Raw genomic sequence first — 17,539 nt, 5'->3', positions numbered from 1 at the left:
CTTTGATGATCAACTTCGATAATCACCTTCGTGGGACCAACTTCAGGCTCCAAAAATTACCTCTAATGACAAACTCCAATCACCAACTCCAATACCACCTTCATGCGAACAACTTCAGGCTCCGACAATCACTTTCGACTACAAACTCCAAAAGAACCATCTTCAATAATCAACTTCGACAACTACTTCCGACTATTATAAGATCAATGACTGTTAAAGTATATTGTAGGATTGTTGATTATATAAATAATAGTATTTTGTCTACATTAAATGCAATACTTATACACAAAAAATTATAAGATATATTTTGTTTAATTGAATTCACATATCAAATGAGTATTAATAATATCTAGACGAATAATACGTAAAATATAACCAAAAAAAACCATAAAATGAAGAATTTTTCCTAGAATATTTTCTAGCAAGAATTAGTGAAAATGAAGATTTATTCTTTGATGATCCTCCAAATTTGGAGGGATTGAAACTAAAATTGTTGAAGAAATGTGGTGATATTCCATTGGCTACTAAGATGGTGAGGGAGATTCAAATAAAAGAAATAATGACATAGTAAAAATACAGAGCAAGAAGAAGAAGAAAAATAAGATAACGATAATGAAATTTATGGAGAAAAATTAAAAATCAAAAGTTTTGATTTATCTTTGGTTTCTCATTTTATTCAACCGTATTTATATACAAAATGTAATGAGTTAATTGTTGTTAATTACCTAAAGAAAGAAAGAAAGAAAAACTTTAACAATTAAAAGAAAAAAATTGTAATCAATATTTTATTCAAAAAAATATGAGTAGAATTATTGAATAAAAGAGTTTCAAAATAAAAATAGTAATCATAAAAATAGATTGTTTAGAATTCAAAAAACCGTACCACATATTCCAGACATATGAACTCAATTATGCATCTCATGACAGACATATGAACTTAGACTAAATAACTCTGCAACCCAATTAGGGGTGGTCATTCAAACTGCAAAAAGCGAACCGTTTCTAAAAATCAAACCGAACTGAATCGAAAACTCAGAGAAACCGAAAAATGGGGTTCGATCCGGTTTGAAGAAATTTTGAAACCGAATTAATTCGATTCGGTACAGTTTCACTTTCGAAAATCAAATCTGAAATCGAACCGAACCGTTTTTAACTAATATATATATATATATATATATTTAAAAAAAGAGTAAAACTGAACCGCTTTTAATTTGAAGAACAAAATCGAATTTAAAACCGAACCGAACCGAACAGTTTTTTAATTAAAAAAAGAATATAACATAAATTTTTTTAAAATGCCAAAACCGAATTTGAAATCGATGCGGTTCGGTCCGTTTTCACATTTTAAAAAATTTGGTTCGGTTCGATTTGACCACCGAACCGAACCGTTTCCACCCCTAAACTCAATCACAGATATATGATATATGAACTTCAGACATTCTATATCAACTCAACGCCCCAAACAACCTTATAGTACTTAAGTTTTTAGTTTGATTTTAATTTAGTTCATATGTTTCAAAATATTAAAATTTTAGCTATGAGGTTGGAGTTTTGTTTCAATTTGGTTCATATATTTTTGGATTTACACTTATAACCTTGGTTTTTCACTAAATACTCATGCTTAGTCTTTAATGTTAATTAATATAGATTTTTTTTTAAAAAAAAGTTAAAAAGAATTATAATTAACTAAATTTCAATATTTTTTCATCCGTTTTTAAATTAATTTTAAAATCACTTCGTAGTAATTTAAATTAATTAACAGATATCACCGCCAATAACTAAAGTTCACGAAACTCGAAATTTGAAACTAAATTATTATTTATTAAAGCTCATAGACTAAATTGTTATGAATTTGAAAATACATGACTAAATTATTGTTTTCAAAAAATTCAAGTACCCAAAATACATTTTTAAGAAAAGAAAAATGAAAAAAAAAAGTGAGAATATTCCAAAAATCTACTAGACATTGAATAAAAATTTTGAATACTTATTAGACATTTTTAAAGTAGAAGTTTTGAATTTAAAATATTACTCACATGTATTTCTCCTTTCATTGATGTCAAATGTTTAAATCTCATTTTTTTACCCTAAATAAATTTAACTAATAATAATAATAAAAAGAATTATTTTAAATAATAAAATTATTAAAAATATTCTTAAATATAACACAATGTTATTGTCTATTAGACAATGTTATATTTATAAACCATTACCCAGAAACAGTCTTAATAATAATCATTATTGAAAAAGAAAGAAGGGCAACCCGATTGGGTTAAGACCAAACCAAACAGCGCCTTGTGATTTGCACCGAAGAAATATATAGAATTAGTGGAAGAATGTAATCACTGTGGACACGTCTTCCCACCATCGCTTAACCTTTCTTTGTTAAGCGAATTAAAAAATGCCCCCACTCACCTGCCTTAACTTTACCTTTTTCCATCCTAATGTCTTCTCTTTCAAACATTCACTTTTCAATGTTTATGTGCAGAAGCCTCTGTCTTTGTCTGAGCTCAGCTTCACTTTTCTGTGTTTATTCCCTTCCCTGAGCAAAACCCATGCTCTAATTTTGTTCAAACCTTCAATGGGTTAGCCTTTGTTTCAAAGGATTGCACTCTAATTTCAGCTCTCAGTGTCATCTCCATCAAACTCCTCATTGTTTGGAGTGAGTTTCAGCTCTCTTTTTCCCCTTTGATTGCCATTTCTAGGTTGCCCTTTGATTTGTTTATTTGTTATTTACTTGGTTATGAGTTGATTTGATTGTTTCTGATGCTGGGTTTCTGATTGTCTAATACTATTGTGTTTTGTGTTTTGTGCTTTTACTTTTTTCTTGAAATACAGATTGGTTTGCTGCTATTTTTGTTTTCAGCTTTCCCTTATTTTCTTGCCCATGTTTATGTTATTTCTAAGGTGAGTGAATTAGGAATACTTTATACCATCTTGTCCTTTTATGTCCTGGCTGGCTTAATCATTGAGTGTCAGGTTCCAATTTATTGGTTATATTGTTGTCTTTTGAGATAAATTAACCATTGGCAGCTAGTCTTTTGCAAACCACTACAACTAATTTATTATTTGGTTTAGTTTCTTTCAGTTCTGAGTATTGAGGCTGGACATAATAACTTACTTTTCCCTATGTTAATGCTATTCCTGCTTTTCCATAAATTGAGCTATTGTTAAGAATACCTGTATAGGATATTAAGCATAACTTAATCTATCAGCTTAAGTAGCGTAAGCTTTTAGATCTTGTGGGTTGGTAGTTCAACATCATATTAGAGTAGGTGGCCTGGAGTTTGTAACTTATCCTGCTGGCATATCACTAATAGTCCGCTCAGGGTTCGAAACTTAACATTTGCAACTAAACACGAGGGTTGCACTCATTGCAGAACTTCACCCAGCACCTAACTGGAAGAGCTTTCTTCCTCAATTTGTATCAATAGTTTATATGTTGAATATCATGAATGTATTATAAAAGATTGTATATATCAATTCCTATCATTTTTTTTTTTTTTTTGCGGGGGGGGGCACTGTTGGTAGTTTATCAGTTATGTACTTGCGTTTTGACTATTTTTTATCAACTTTCCTTGTCATTCCATCAACAGGTTGATTTATTTCAGAATTTTGTTCTTCATTTTTTTTCACTCTTTGTATCACTAGGTGAGCCATATAATGGAGCAGACAAGACACAATAGGAGGATCAACTGCTCCGGTTCAACTCCATCTGAGGAATCAGCGCTGGATCTTGAAAGAAATTGCTGCAGTCACTCTGATTTACCTTCTTTCAGCTCACCTACACTTCAGCCATTTGCATCTGCTGGACAGCATTTTGGGTTCAATACTGCTTACTTTTCATGGCCCACCCCGATCCGATTAAGCGTTGGTACGGAGGAAAGGGCAAATTATTTTGCAAATCTTCAGAAAGGGGTGCTACCAGATATCCTTCATCCATTACCAAAAGGGCAGCGGGCAAACACATTACTCGAGCTCATGACAATAAGAGCCTTTCATAGCAAGATCCTGCGTTGTTACAGTCTTGGAACGGCAATTGGATTCCGTATTCGAAAGGGCGTGCTGACTGATATTCCTGCTATTCTTGTTTTTGTTTCCAGGAAGGTTCACAAGCAATGGCTCAGTCCTATCCAATGCCTGCCCACTGCCCTGGAGGTCTGATGAAGAATTCCTTTTACTTTATATTAAAATCCCTTCCTTATCTTGTGATTGTAAAGTAACAGTATTTTAAATTTTACTTCGATCTTTAATAATTATGCTAGATTCTTTATTCTATTCAGGGGCCAGGTGGTGTGTGGTGCGATGTGGATGTTGTAGAATTCTCGTATTTTGGTGCACCCAACCCTGCTCCTAAAGAACAGTTGTACACTGAAATTGTCGATGATCTGCGTGGCTCTGATCCATGCATTGGCTCTGGTTCTCAGGTACTAGTTCCTAAATGGTTGGCACCAATGGCAGTTTCATAAGTTCAAAAGTTGGGAACACTTGCTATTTTTTCACTTACTTTGTATCAGTAAAATTGAATCTAATTCTACCTCATTAGGTGGCCAGCCAGGAGACCTATGGAACCTTGGGTGCTATAGTAAGAAGTCAAACGGGCAGTCGACAAGTTGGTTTTCTCACAAACCGTCATGTTGCAGTTGATTTAGATTATCCAAATCAGAAAATGTTTCACCCTCTTCCACCGACACTTGGGCCGGGGGTGTATCTTGGTGCTGTGGAGAGAGCTACATCATTCATCACCGACGAGCTGTGGTATGGAATTTTTGCTGGAATAAACCCAGGTAATACAGTTTATTCCAGAAAAAAAAGGTTCTTTCATTAGCTAGTGACAGTATACTGCTGCACAATTTACTCCTCTTAATACTTTGCTCAGATAAATGAGCCCAGCAGACAATTTAGAAACTCATGTGTAAGAAAATAGATGCAGGATACTTGAAAGCGACAAAAGCATAAACTCCAATTAGTACAAAGGCAGACTAGAAAAGCAAGTTTACTTAGATTTTAGGCCACCTTATACAATCAAAGTAACATGGGAAAATAATATGATGAATATAGAGATCATATGCACAAAAAACTGGTAAAAAGACATGTAGCTCATTGATTCCAAATTTCCAATCCACTCCGTTGTTCCATTTCATCTCACCAAACGTTGGTTATCCCAATTAACTTCTTATTTTGTTAAATTGCAGAGACGTTCGTCAGGGCAGATGGGGCATTTATTCCTTTTGCTGATGATTTTGACATGTCAACTGTCACTACATCTGTAAAAGGTGTGGGAGAGGTTGGTGACGTGAAGTTTATTGACTTGCAGTCGCCTATCAGTACCCTCATAGGGAAGCAGGTGGTGAAAGTTGGAAGAAGTTCTGGCTTGACTACAGGAACTGTTTTGGCCTATGCTCTCGAGTACAATGATGAGAAAGGAATATGCTTTTTAACTGATTTTCTCGTTGTAGGTGAGAATCAACAAACTTTTGATCTCGAAGGAGATAGTGGAAGCCTCATCATTTTAAAGGGTGAGAATCGAGAGAGTTTGCAACCAATTGGGATCATATGGGGTGGAACTGCTAACCGAGGTCGGCTTAAGTTGAAAGTCGGCCAACCTCCTGAGAATTGGACGAGTGGCGTCGATCTTGGGCGTCTTCTCAATCTGCTTGAACTTGATCTAATCACAAGTGATGAAGGGCTCAAAGGTTAGGGCTTCAAAAGCATCTCCTATCCATTCTTTCAATGTCTAAAATTGCATGATCTATTGTAGCATTTGTATTTCTAAGTTGCTTCTCCCGAATGTCTCACTCTTCTGAGGCAGCAGTGTAGCACATAATTTTTTAGGTAGGCATTCCATAATGTCTACATGTCCTTTCTAGACTTGAAAGGATTAAAATAAGATACATGCTAGGATAAAATAAGATACTGAAATTTTTTATATAGGAGAAAGATTCAATACATAAAAAGACAGAATCAGAATAAGAAGAAAAATATCATTCATAATTACACTTAATTATCGTATTTACAACAACATTTTCCCTCAAGCTGGTCAAATATATCTTCCATTATCAGCTTGTGAATCATTCTCTAGAATGCTACTTTTGGTAGTCCTTTAGTCAATTCATCAACAGTTTGCTCTGTACTTGGAAGACAAGGAATACACACCATACTATTTCAATTTTCTTCTTTACGAAGTATATGTTGAGTTTAATATGTTTTGTCCTATCATGTTGAATTAAGTTATGAATTTTAGAGATGAAAACCTTGTTGTCACAGTACACACATATAGATATCTTCTATAAAACTTTCAATTCTTCAATCCTTCGGGTAATATTTTTTTATCCATATTCTTTCACATATTTCATTTGTGAAAGCCCTAAATTATGCTTTGGCATTACATCTGGCCCCGCATTTTGTTTTTTGCTATGCGAAGTGACTAAATTACCTCCAACAAGTGAACAATACCTTTATCCATTGTACTTCCTGTCCAATTAACATTAGTATAACCTTCAACCTCTAGATGATTGTACATTTTAAAACATATACCTTTTTCTTGGAGCTCCTTTCAACGTGAATTAGTCCTTGCAATTGCATGCATTGGCTTACTATGCTTACTGCGAAAGCATATCCAGACGTGTACGAGACAAATAAATAAGTTTTTCACACGTCTTTGGTACCGTTTCTTGTCTGTTACTTCTTCATCTTTTGTAGCTTCCGAAATTTGGTTCAATAGGTGTCTCAACTACCCTACACCCAAGTAAACCTACTTCTCTAAGTAAATCAATAATATATTTTCTTTGATTCACAAAGAAACCTTTCTTTAGATCCCATAATTTCAATTTCTAGGAAGTACTTTGGTGTTCTAGGTTCTTGACTTGAAACACGCTTGTAAGTTTTTCCTGGTAAATTATGCTTTTTTTATCGCCCTAAGAAAAATGTTATCTGCATATATAAACAAAATTGCAATTTTGCTATTTGTCAAATGCTTATAATTTACAAAAGATAGTGTGATCATTGCTTGACTTTGAAAAAAATCCAAACCTTGTAGCTACTTTCCCAAATCATTCAAACCATGTTCCTTAAAATAGTTTGAATCTGTAGAGAGATTTCTTTAGTTGACATTCTGTCTTTCACAAATCAACTTCAAACCTTGATGCTAAGCTCATAAACACTTCTTCAACATTGCCATTGAAAAACCCATATTTTACATCGAGTTTGTGAAGGGGCCTGAAACAACGAACATGAACCTGCTAACAAAGAGAGTTGTTGGAGGTTCTGCATGTGACAGCTATGGTTCCAGCCGATAGAAGTTAGGTTCTGTTTGAAAGTGGCGGTAGCAACCCTAGTGACTAGGGTTTGATGATGAAAGAAAACAACTAGAAGTTCAATAATCCTCCCTTGAACAAAAGATCACTAAACCCCTCCCCTCAAATGCGTTGGAGTCTTTCTATTATCTCGAACAACTCATTGTTTGTTGAGCTAAACATGTGTTTGATAGAACTCTATAATGGACCATAATGTTAGATAAATGATGTCAACCGCATTTAGAGGTGTGAAGAGAGGACAGAGAATAGGATGGAGAAAGTATTCAAAACATTAATAACAATAAAAATTGACTGAAAGACTGCAAAACCTGGAGATGAATGAATGTATTCAGTATTCAGTATTCAGTTTTTGTTTTATTCTTTATGGTAAAGATGACATGTTTTTTGCCTTATAGGTACGTGGACTGTTTTTTTACATTCATCTTTTTAGATTTTATATTGGTTAGTTTCATTTCTATGGCTGTATTCTGATAAATATTTTTGTTCTGTTTATTTATTGCTATATGCAGCGGCAGTGCAAGAGCAAATAACTGTATCGGCAACAGTGATCGGGTCGATTGTCGGAGACTCCTCTCCTCCTGATACAACACTCCCAAAGGAGAAAAGTGAAGAGAAGTCTGAGCCATTGGGTTTCCAGATCCAGCATATGCCTACAGAAGTAGAACCTTCTTCAGTGAAAGACCGGCCGCTCCTGGAGACCGAGTTTCATCTTGAATCTGGGATGAACATGGCTCCTAGCGTCGAACATCAGTTCATTCCAAGTCTTTTCAGTTGCTCTCCCTCCCATCAAAACAGCACTCTGGACCGTGCCGTTTCCCAAAACTTATCTTCGCTTCGAAGCGACAGCGAAGACCCTTGTGTTTCCTTGCAACTGGGTGACCATGAAGCCAAGAGACGACGCTCGGATGCTTCTGTTTCCATAGAAGAACTGAAATAGATCGTTCATGTAAGTTTCATCTACAGAGATGCACTTTTTTCTGCATAACTATAGCTGTATGTTCAGATTTTCGAGGTTTTTTTTTTCACTATGTTGTAAATTCACATGAACTCGGGAAAGAAAGTATATTTAACTGGTGCTCAAACTGAAATAACTGTATTTTGAGCAATATGCATTTCCCAGTCAGCTTAAAGTTGGAAGTAATCTTTGTTGGTCTTTGCTTTGGAGTTCATAATTCTAGCTTTCTTCTTGGTTTCGACATTGATTTAAATTTTGCTTTGATGGTGATCCAAAGGCTTTTTTTAGTATAGGATTCAAACTACATACTTTTTTGTCATTAACACATACTTTATCCTCGAGTTGAGCTCACTTGACCATAATTGGCCTATTCACACGGAAAGTCCTTAAGTTTAAGGTAAGTAATTTTTTTTCTCCCTCAAAAGACTGTTGTTACAATCTGCTTTGCAAGAATAATATATATACAAACGGAAAACAAGTAAAGTGTTTTGCAGAAATGGTATAGTACTCGGATGCAATTTGATCTAATGACTTTGACTAAGTAATATGTTTGAATTGGCCTATAGTGAGTTTGATATCATTAACCTAACATAGACAGATCATTTTTTAGTGAGTTGCTATAGATAGTTGGTTCCCCCCGTCCAACAAAATGTGGACTATGAAAATTTCAACTTCCAGTTTAAAGAAAACGAGCACTTGCCACTTACCATTAAGTTGGGTTCGTGTTAACAAACCTACAATAATATATTTCGTATGCCATCATTACCTCTTGGATCTCTCCATCCTTTTAAGGCAAAAAATATTATATCCGTTAGAACCTCTATTGTAAGCTTTTTAAAGAGAATTGCTAAGATAAAACTACAATTTACCATTTTTATGTTTTTTTTTTTTTTGGTAGTTAAAAATATATATATATAGGGTGTGGATTTGTACCTCATAGGAGGTAATAAGTCTTAACTAATAAAGCTATGTTCAAATTGCGATTCTTTCATTAAATTTGAAATATGTTATTTTAATTAAATATTGTAATGACCCGACTTTCTATTATACAATCAAGATGTTACTACATACATGTATAAACTTGACAATGTATATTCCTCGAAAGAAATTTTAATAAAAGGGACAAGACTATTATTTCTAAAAATAATAATATCATAAAACACTGTTCGGACACCCCTGACTCTAGATTTATAATAAATTGAATAAACCAATAAATTAACTAATGAATAAACGAAATAACAAAAAAATTTAAATGTCAAACCTCTAACCTAAATCGTGCCAACAATAAAATAAAATTAAAACTTAAATGCGTAAGCATTGTCATGTCCCAATGACTAGGTCACGGATCCCTCTTGTCATTCACCGATCTATCTATACCTTTACCTGAAAAATATGAAAAGAAAAAAATGAGTATAAATATATCCAGTAAGCGACCCACTACAAGGCCCACTAGGTGAGCTGTTAGCCTTCCTATCAGGACTCATCATAGGCATAGACATAAGCATAAGGGACGAGCTTTAACATAGGCATAAGCATAAGGGGCGAGCCCGAAGGCACGCTTACATAAGTAGTGATCCTAAAGGGAAACAATCATAGGCATAAGGTGTGAACCTAAAGGCTCACAACATACGATGTGCGTAGCCCAATAGAAATATTAACTGTCACTATCAGTTCAACATAATCATTAGCATACAATCATAGTCTTTAATCACGGCTGAAAGAGTTTGAAACAGTCTCAAAATACATCCATCATTCAGATATCAACATTCACATACAATCATAATTTTAGGCCTTCGTAACCCCCTCATCAGCCAAAGTAGCAAGTCACATAGCAAGTCAGTACAATCTCATACTTAACAACTTGGGTTGAAGGGCAAACCGGTAGTGAAGAGCAGTTGAACCTTTCTCTTAATTTAGCAGAACACTACAAAAATTTTCACCTTTCTCCATGCAAAAGAATGTCGTGCAAGGTATTAAAAATGTTGGGATAAGTTATGCCAATGCATTTTTTTGCATCGGCATAATCGTCATCGTATCCACGTCAGGAGAAGTTTCTCCCGATGAAAACTATTTTTGTCGGCATAAATACTTTTTTTTTTTGGCAATGCAATTGTTTGCGTCGGTATATGTGTTTTCCCAACAAAATACAATTTGCATCGGAAAAAACATAGTCCTAAACAACAAAAATTCAGTTCAATAGATAGATTTCTGCCAATGTTTATTTGCATCGGTATAAGTTGTTTATAATTTTATATATTTTTTGTAACAATTAAATAACCAATTTTTATTTCATTAATACCTCATTATGCACAAACAAAAATTAATCTTCAAACAAATCAATTGGGGATAAATATAACAAAAGTAAGTTTATATATTTCAAAATAAGACTAATATTCAATACACAAGCTATAAAATTCTATGAACAAAAACTATGTATACAATTAAATTTGAGTTGTTTTAACTTCTTACAAATATCCTATACAAAATAATAATAATAATAATAATAATCTTCCCTAAGCCAAAATACCCTAATCCAAAATAAGTGAGATACTAAACCAAACTAAGCAATCATCTCACAAAATCTTCTCGCAATCTCTAAAAAATCAATCTTTAAGAATTTACACGAACAACCTGAAATAGGAAAGACAAATATTATTAAAGATTTCTTAAAATCAACAAATAAAAATGCACAAAAAGATCTTAACAATCACACAAAGACTTAAACAAAATATTTAAAATGGTTATGAGGAATGATCCCTCTCTCAAGTTACAAACATGTCATTAATGTTCATAATTAAAACATAAACACCACAAACAATCATTTTATTTTCTAAAAAGTGATTCAACTGGTTATAATTAAGACGTGAACCCTCCCCCACGTTATAAGCATGTCGTAAATCCACATAAACAAATAGATAAACGTCCTTTAAATCTCCACAACTATCAGATCCCTACAAATAAGCCAAAAACTTGTTCCTTTAAAGTCCACCATTAGGCTTCAAGATAATCTGAAACACAATTACAACATATACATCCCCCCTCTCCTCCTAAGCTACGAACGTGTCCTAGTTCCACCTAAACGTTATTTAAACCACAAAGTAGCAACAAATGCATAGAAAGTGTCGAAGTGAATCTCTCCCACCTAAATCTACCTAAATTTCTTTCAAGGCTAAACCCATCATTCAATAGTCCTAAAAACATATAACTCAACTCTAGGATCCCTACAAATAAATCCAAGAACAAAGTTCATTTAAAGTGCACAATTAGGCTTTTGGATAATCTAGAAAACAATTACAACATATACATCCACAATTAACGGGTCCCTACAAATAAGCCCAAAACTTGTTCATTTAAAGTCCACAATTAGGCTTCAAGATAATCTAAAACACAATTACAACATATACATCCCCTTCCCCTCCCAAGCCACAAACATGTCCTAATTCCACCTAAACATCATTTAAACTACAAAGTAGCAATAAATGCATAAAAAGTGTCGAAGTGAATCTCTTCCCCCTAAATCCACCTAAATTTCTTTCAAGGCTAAACCTGTCATTCGATAGTCCTAAAAGCATATAACTCAGCTATTGGATCCCTACAAATAAATCCAAGAACAAAGTTCTTTTAAAGTGCACAATTAGGCTTTTAGATAATCTAAAAAACAAATACAATTAGGCTTGGGGATGATGCCCTAAAGTCTCGTGTCCTGTAATTTGTAAACACACTTTTGTACGAACGTTTTTGATGTATAATATGTGATATTTTCTTCACTACTTGTCCTCGAACATTGGGTGTTTTGTTTGTTTTACCACAAACCAATAAACTAAAATCCCTGATTGTCATTATGTAACTTAAGCATGTATGTGGTGATATACAAGTGGATCATGTCTTAAGTGATAACCAAAATGGTCTGTAATATATGGATATATGAGGGAAGCCTTATCCGCTACGGATGCAGACCGCTTTATGGAATAGTTACATGTGTTGTGGCTTGCTACAGATGGTCTGATCCTGATCATTCTTGTGGGGACATGCGAGGGGAGCATCCTATACAAAGAGTTTGTATAAGACCTAACCACGAAGTGTTAACATCTCGTTATATAACATCGTTCATGACAGAGACTTCACTTCACTAGGATGACCATAGGTAACATGACCTCAATCCAGAGTGAGTTGGGAACTCCTGCCATTGAGAATGGTCCTTTGATTTGTATGGGTGCAAGTGGCCAGGTCGCTGACTCAAACCTACCACTTTGGGGATTCGTCTGATTTGGAAGCTAGGAACTCAGCTACACAAGATGGAATTCACTCTTTCCCTAAAGTAAGGGTAAGTAGATAGATTGCTCCCTTAAGGGCTGATCCTGAGGCTTGAACGATGTGGTGCCACACATCTTCTCATGGCTTGACAAGTGTCCACACATAGTAGGACTATGTTGTATTGTTCATTAGAGGGGTCAGTGGTACTTAAAGAGTTAGATGTAATTACAGGGGCAAAACGGTTTATTGGCCCATCTATACTTACGAGCATCTGTGAAGGGTTATCGTACTATTGATTGGTTATATCCGATGAACACATAAATATATCTGTGGTAAGGAGAGTTTAGCTGTCGGTTTTTAGTGGAATGTCTGGCAGTTAATGGATGGTGGATCTTGTGGCTAAAGAGTTTAGTCAGCTATTCACGTACCATTGGAGCTTCAAGCCATAGGTCCATAAGGTTCCCTTGGTAGCTCAATGGATTCAAGTTGAGAATCAGTTTTTGGGTCAGTTTGAAATGTTCAAATTGACAAGAGGGAGTTCGATTATATATGATATGATTGAACTGGTTAATTATATATGATATGATTGACTTTATATATGAGATACAAAAATTGGAGGAAAATGATTATTTATATCTAGTGGAGGAGAAAACACAGTGGTCGATATATGATATTAAACTATAGGTTAATGAATATAATATGATTATATTTTGATAATTATGGGATAATTGTGCACGTCGTTTTCTCCGTAATTGTACATTAGTAGGAAGTTCCAATCGGTTTCCATAACTGAAGAATAAAATGAAAATTGTTTTCATTTTGCAAAAATCACAGTTAATTGCTCACGAAGTGTTTGCTGTTTATCGCTTAGTAAAATTAGAGACTATAAGATAGTTTGAGTTTACTACACGATCGCTTACACGCGCGCACTTCGTTCTAAATGATCGCCTAGGTTTTACTAAATGGTTGCTTAGCACCAAGCATTTACTAAACGATCATATAGAGATCGCTGCCCTTTTCCTACACGATCGTATACTTCATCTAAATGATCAAGCAGTCTGTCTATACGATAGACTAAGCTTTCTCCCACTTGCTTGATCGTTGTATACGATCTATTTTTCTCCTTCCCTCTACCAAATCCGAACAGAGCCCACTCTTTGGATTCTCACATCGAGAATACTAAGGGTTCCAAGTGGTGGTGTTATCCCTATTTATTTGTTGTTCGTGTGGAGGTCGTTCGTGGTAGACGACCGGTGGTGTTGCTGAACGATTGGCTTAACATTCCAGCAAAAGCGAGAGCACCTGTTCTCTTAGAGAGAGTAAGATTTTTGCTTAATAGAGTCTTCAACTGGTAAGTTTTCTTGTTCTTCTGTTTGTTAATCATAAAGCACGCTAGTAATTTTACAGTATGATGCATATCTATATGTTCGAATGTAAATGTGGTAATTCTGTCACAATGTCTTTGGAAAGATCCGCTTCCACTTAGAGGTACTCTTGTATAAGAATTCCTTCATTACAAATGTTGTAAAGTGCTACAAATGATCTGATCTTGATCATTCATATATTAGTTATGCAAGCGGGGATATTCTATACAAAGAAGTTTGTATAAGCCCAGACCACGAAATATTTAGTCTCGTTATATTACGTCGTTCATAATAGAGACTTCCATTTCACTAGGATGACTGTAGGTAACATGACCTTAATCCTGAATGAGTTATGAACTCATGCCTATAAGGGTGGTCCTTTGATTTGTATGGGTGAGAGTGGCCAGATTGTCGACTCAACAAGCCTACCATTTTGAGGATTCATCTGATTGGGGAGTTGGGAACTCATCTACACAAGATGGAATTCACTCATTCCCTGAAGTAGGGATAAGTAGATAAATTGCTCCCTTAAAGGTTGATTCCGAGTCTTGAACAATGTGGTGCTACACCCTCTCCTGGTCTAAGAGGGGTTTAGTCATAATGGGACTATGATCTATTGTTCATTAGAGAGATTAGTGGTACTTAAAGAGTTAAATGTAACTACAGGGGTAAAACAGTAATTTGACCTAGCTGTACTTACGAGCAGTTTGTGAAGGGTCATCGTACTGTTGATTGGTTATATCCAATAGACACAGAAATATATCTGTAGCGCGAAGAGTGCAGTTGTCGGTCTTTAGTGGAGTGTCGGACGGTTAACGAATGGTGGATAAAGTAACTAAAGAGTTTAATTATTTATTCATGTACCATTGGAGCTTCAAGCTACAGGTCCATAAGGTCCCCTTGGTAGCTCAAAAGAATTTAGTTGATAGTCAGTTTTTAGGTTAATTTAAAATGTTCAAATTAATAAGAGAGAATTTAATTATATATGATATAATTAAATTGATTCGATTATATATAATATAATTGACATAATGTATTTAATACATTATAGTTTAATTGGAGGAACAAATATTTGAATATGATTCAAATATATATTTTCTATGAATAATATTCATAGTTGTTAAATTTAATATAAATATGATTTATATTAAATGCCATAAAATATATAGAAAAAGAACTATAGTTTATGTTGTATATGATGCAATATTAAAACTATAGGTTATAAATATAATATGATAAGTTGGTTATCATATTTATTTATATTATTAATTATTTGATAATGAATTCCCTTTTTCTCTCTATCCACCTTAGTGGGAAGTTAAGTGGTTTCATGGAAAAATGGAATAAATTAAATATAATTTTATTATTCCAAATCTAAGTGTTACACGATTGAGAGATACACGATCAACTTTGAGAGCCTATGCGATAGACTCCTTTCTCTATAAAATTGAAGAATTATCTATGCAATAAAGTTTTTCTTTCTTTCAATCGTCTTCCTCCTCCAAATCTCACAAACTCCCTCTTAACCAAAATAGCTAGAGCCCACCACTCCTAAGTTCTCACACCGAGAATACCAAGGTAACCAAGTGGTAGTGCCCTCTCCCTTTGGTTCGAGTTCTTGCATTGTTTGGAGTGTTCATGCCTGTTCGTGGTGTTCGTCATAGTAAGAGGGATTTATCTGAAAAAGAGTTCTTCAAATGTATAATCTCTAAACCCTTTTTATAGTTCAATAACATGTTGTAATTTATGTTTTGATGCATAATCTGTTATGTTTACTGTAAATGTTTGTTTCAATCGAAATGGAAATTGGACGATCCGCTTTCGCTCAAAGGTTCTTTGTAAAACGAGTTCTTTCACAAGGGACTCGAAGGGCTTCAAATTTTTTAGAATCTCTTCGCATACCTCTCGTTCATCCCTTCGCCTTGCTTTGCTGGCATTAGAAGTCCGTGGTTGAACGCGTTCTTGTGGGGATGACAAATGTGATAGTGCGGGTTGAGGTAGGATTGGGGAGGTGGTCCTGATGAGGTTAAGACTGAATAGTGGAGAGCCACCACATTTGGTGGTGGAGCGTATACCGGCACGGGGGCGATTAGGAAGGTTATGGTTTGGAGGTTGGCCGATGGTGTGATCACCTCGTAGGAAAAAGAGGAGGTGGCAAATTGGGTGGAAGATGTGACTTTTTGGTGGGCCATTGGTGTAGAAAGGAAATATCGGTGATCAGAAAACTCGATGAAGGGAAAAAAGTGATAATCGTCGAACAAAGGACTTGTCAAAAATCGCAAAACCTTAGGGTTCTTTGAAAGGTGTAGGAAGAAAATGGAAAAGAAATGAGTTTTAAATAAGCACACGGGGGAAGGAAACGATTAGTCGCTTGGCTTGAGGATTATTGTCATCGTGATGCACATGCAATAAATGAAATGTGAAAGAATGTCAGGCGGTGATTCTGATAGAGTCTTTTCATTATCCTAACGGTCAGTTTTTATTGTTCGAGGTTCCCTCACCTGCCATGAGTTTGACTAGGGTGTGTTGAGTTATGATTTCAACGCATTCCACAACTCATCACAACACTCAATGCTTATAAACCCTATTCATAACTTACGTCAATCCAATCTTATGAAGTAGTTATTTTTCATACAAATTTCAAAAAAGCAATCAATTAAGAAATAAGGGAAATAAAACAAAACCACAAAAGGATACCAAAAAAAAAAAAAAAAAGATATGATGTGTCCCTGAAAAGATGTCAACCTTCTCAGCGTAGGGACTTTCCAAACGTCATTATTCAGGCTTTCTCAGATCGATGGAGGCTTTTTAATGATCAAAATCAACTCCAAATATGGCTTGATCCTTTGGCCATTAACTTTGAAAGTGTTTGCCCCATCTTCATGCATTAGCTCTACTGTTCCATGAGGGTAAATCTCCTTAATAATAAAGGGTCCAAACCAGCGCGATTTCAATTTACCTAGAAACAAACGTATACGTGAGTTGAATTACAGGACTTTTTGGCCAACTTCAAAAGTTTTCTTACTAATGTGTTGGTCATGCCAATGTTTCATGCGCTCTTTGTAGATCTTGGCATTTTCGTATACTTGCAATCTTTATTCATCTAACTCTAGCAACTGCAACTTTTTTGCTTCTCCTGAGGCTTCCATATTAAAGTTGAGCTTCTTAGTGCCCAAAATGCCTCATGTTCAAGTTCCAAAGAAAAATGGCAAACTTTACAAAAAACCAGCGCATATGGGGACATTTCGATGGGCGTTTTATATGTTGTGCGGTAGGCTCATAACGCCTCATCCAACTTTTGTGCCCAATCTCTTCACGTTGAGTTGAATACCTTTTCAAGTATTAATTTGATTTCCTAGTTGAACACTTCAGCTTGACCATTTGTTTAAGGATGGTAAGCTGTTGCGATTTTGTAATGAACATTATATTTAACCAAAAGCTTCTTGATGATGCGATTGATGAAATGAGTTCCTTCATCACTTATGATGGCATGTGGGGTGCCAAAGCGAGTGAAAATAAATATAGTTTATTGATAACGTATGTCTAATTTATATGTGAATGGTTGTAGACAAAATGCTGAGAAGTGGAAAACGTAGAATCGGGCAACCCTCTGGGAATGAAAGTGAAAGTGCCTCAAGTCATCCAAAAGA

The 17,539-nt window shown here is 34.9% G+C and overlaps 1 protein-coding gene across 2 annotated transcripts; it reads left to right on the top strand.

Annotated features, from left to right (window-relative positions):
• The first annotated feature begins 2,344 nt into the window (after positions 1-2,344).
• LOC120086047 (protein NARROW LEAF 1) lies at positions 2,345-8,472 on the top strand. 2 transcript variants are annotated; one of them, XM_039042466.1, is made up of 7 exons: positions 2,345-2,662; positions 2,839-2,907; positions 3,652-4,158; positions 4,284-4,427; positions 4,547-4,787; positions 5,196-5,696; positions 7,826-8,472. In XM_039042466.1, exons 3-7 carry the CDS (start codon positions 3,664-3,666, stop codon positions 8,251-8,253), a joined length of 1,809 nt encoding a protein of 602 aa, XP_038898394.1. In that variant the 5' UTR covers positions 2,345-2,662; positions 2,839-2,907; positions 3,652-3,663; the 3' UTR covers positions 8,254-8,472. The 2 variants fall into 2 exon arrangements, with proteins under 2 accessions (XP_038898394.1, XP_038898393.1); XM_039042465.1 differs by lacking the exon at positions 2,839-2,907.
• Positions 8,473-17,539: the final 9,067 nt, after the last annotated feature.

Source organism: Benincasa hispida, chromosome 9 (assembly GCF_009727055.1).
Source record: "Benincasa hispida cultivar B227 chromosome 9, ASM972705v1, whole genome shotgun sequence".
Taxonomy (NCBI): Eukaryota; Viridiplantae; Streptophyta; class Magnoliopsida; order Cucurbitales; family Cucurbitaceae; genus Benincasa; species Benincasa hispida.
This window is presented reverse-complemented; position numbering and strand designations above follow the sequence as displayed.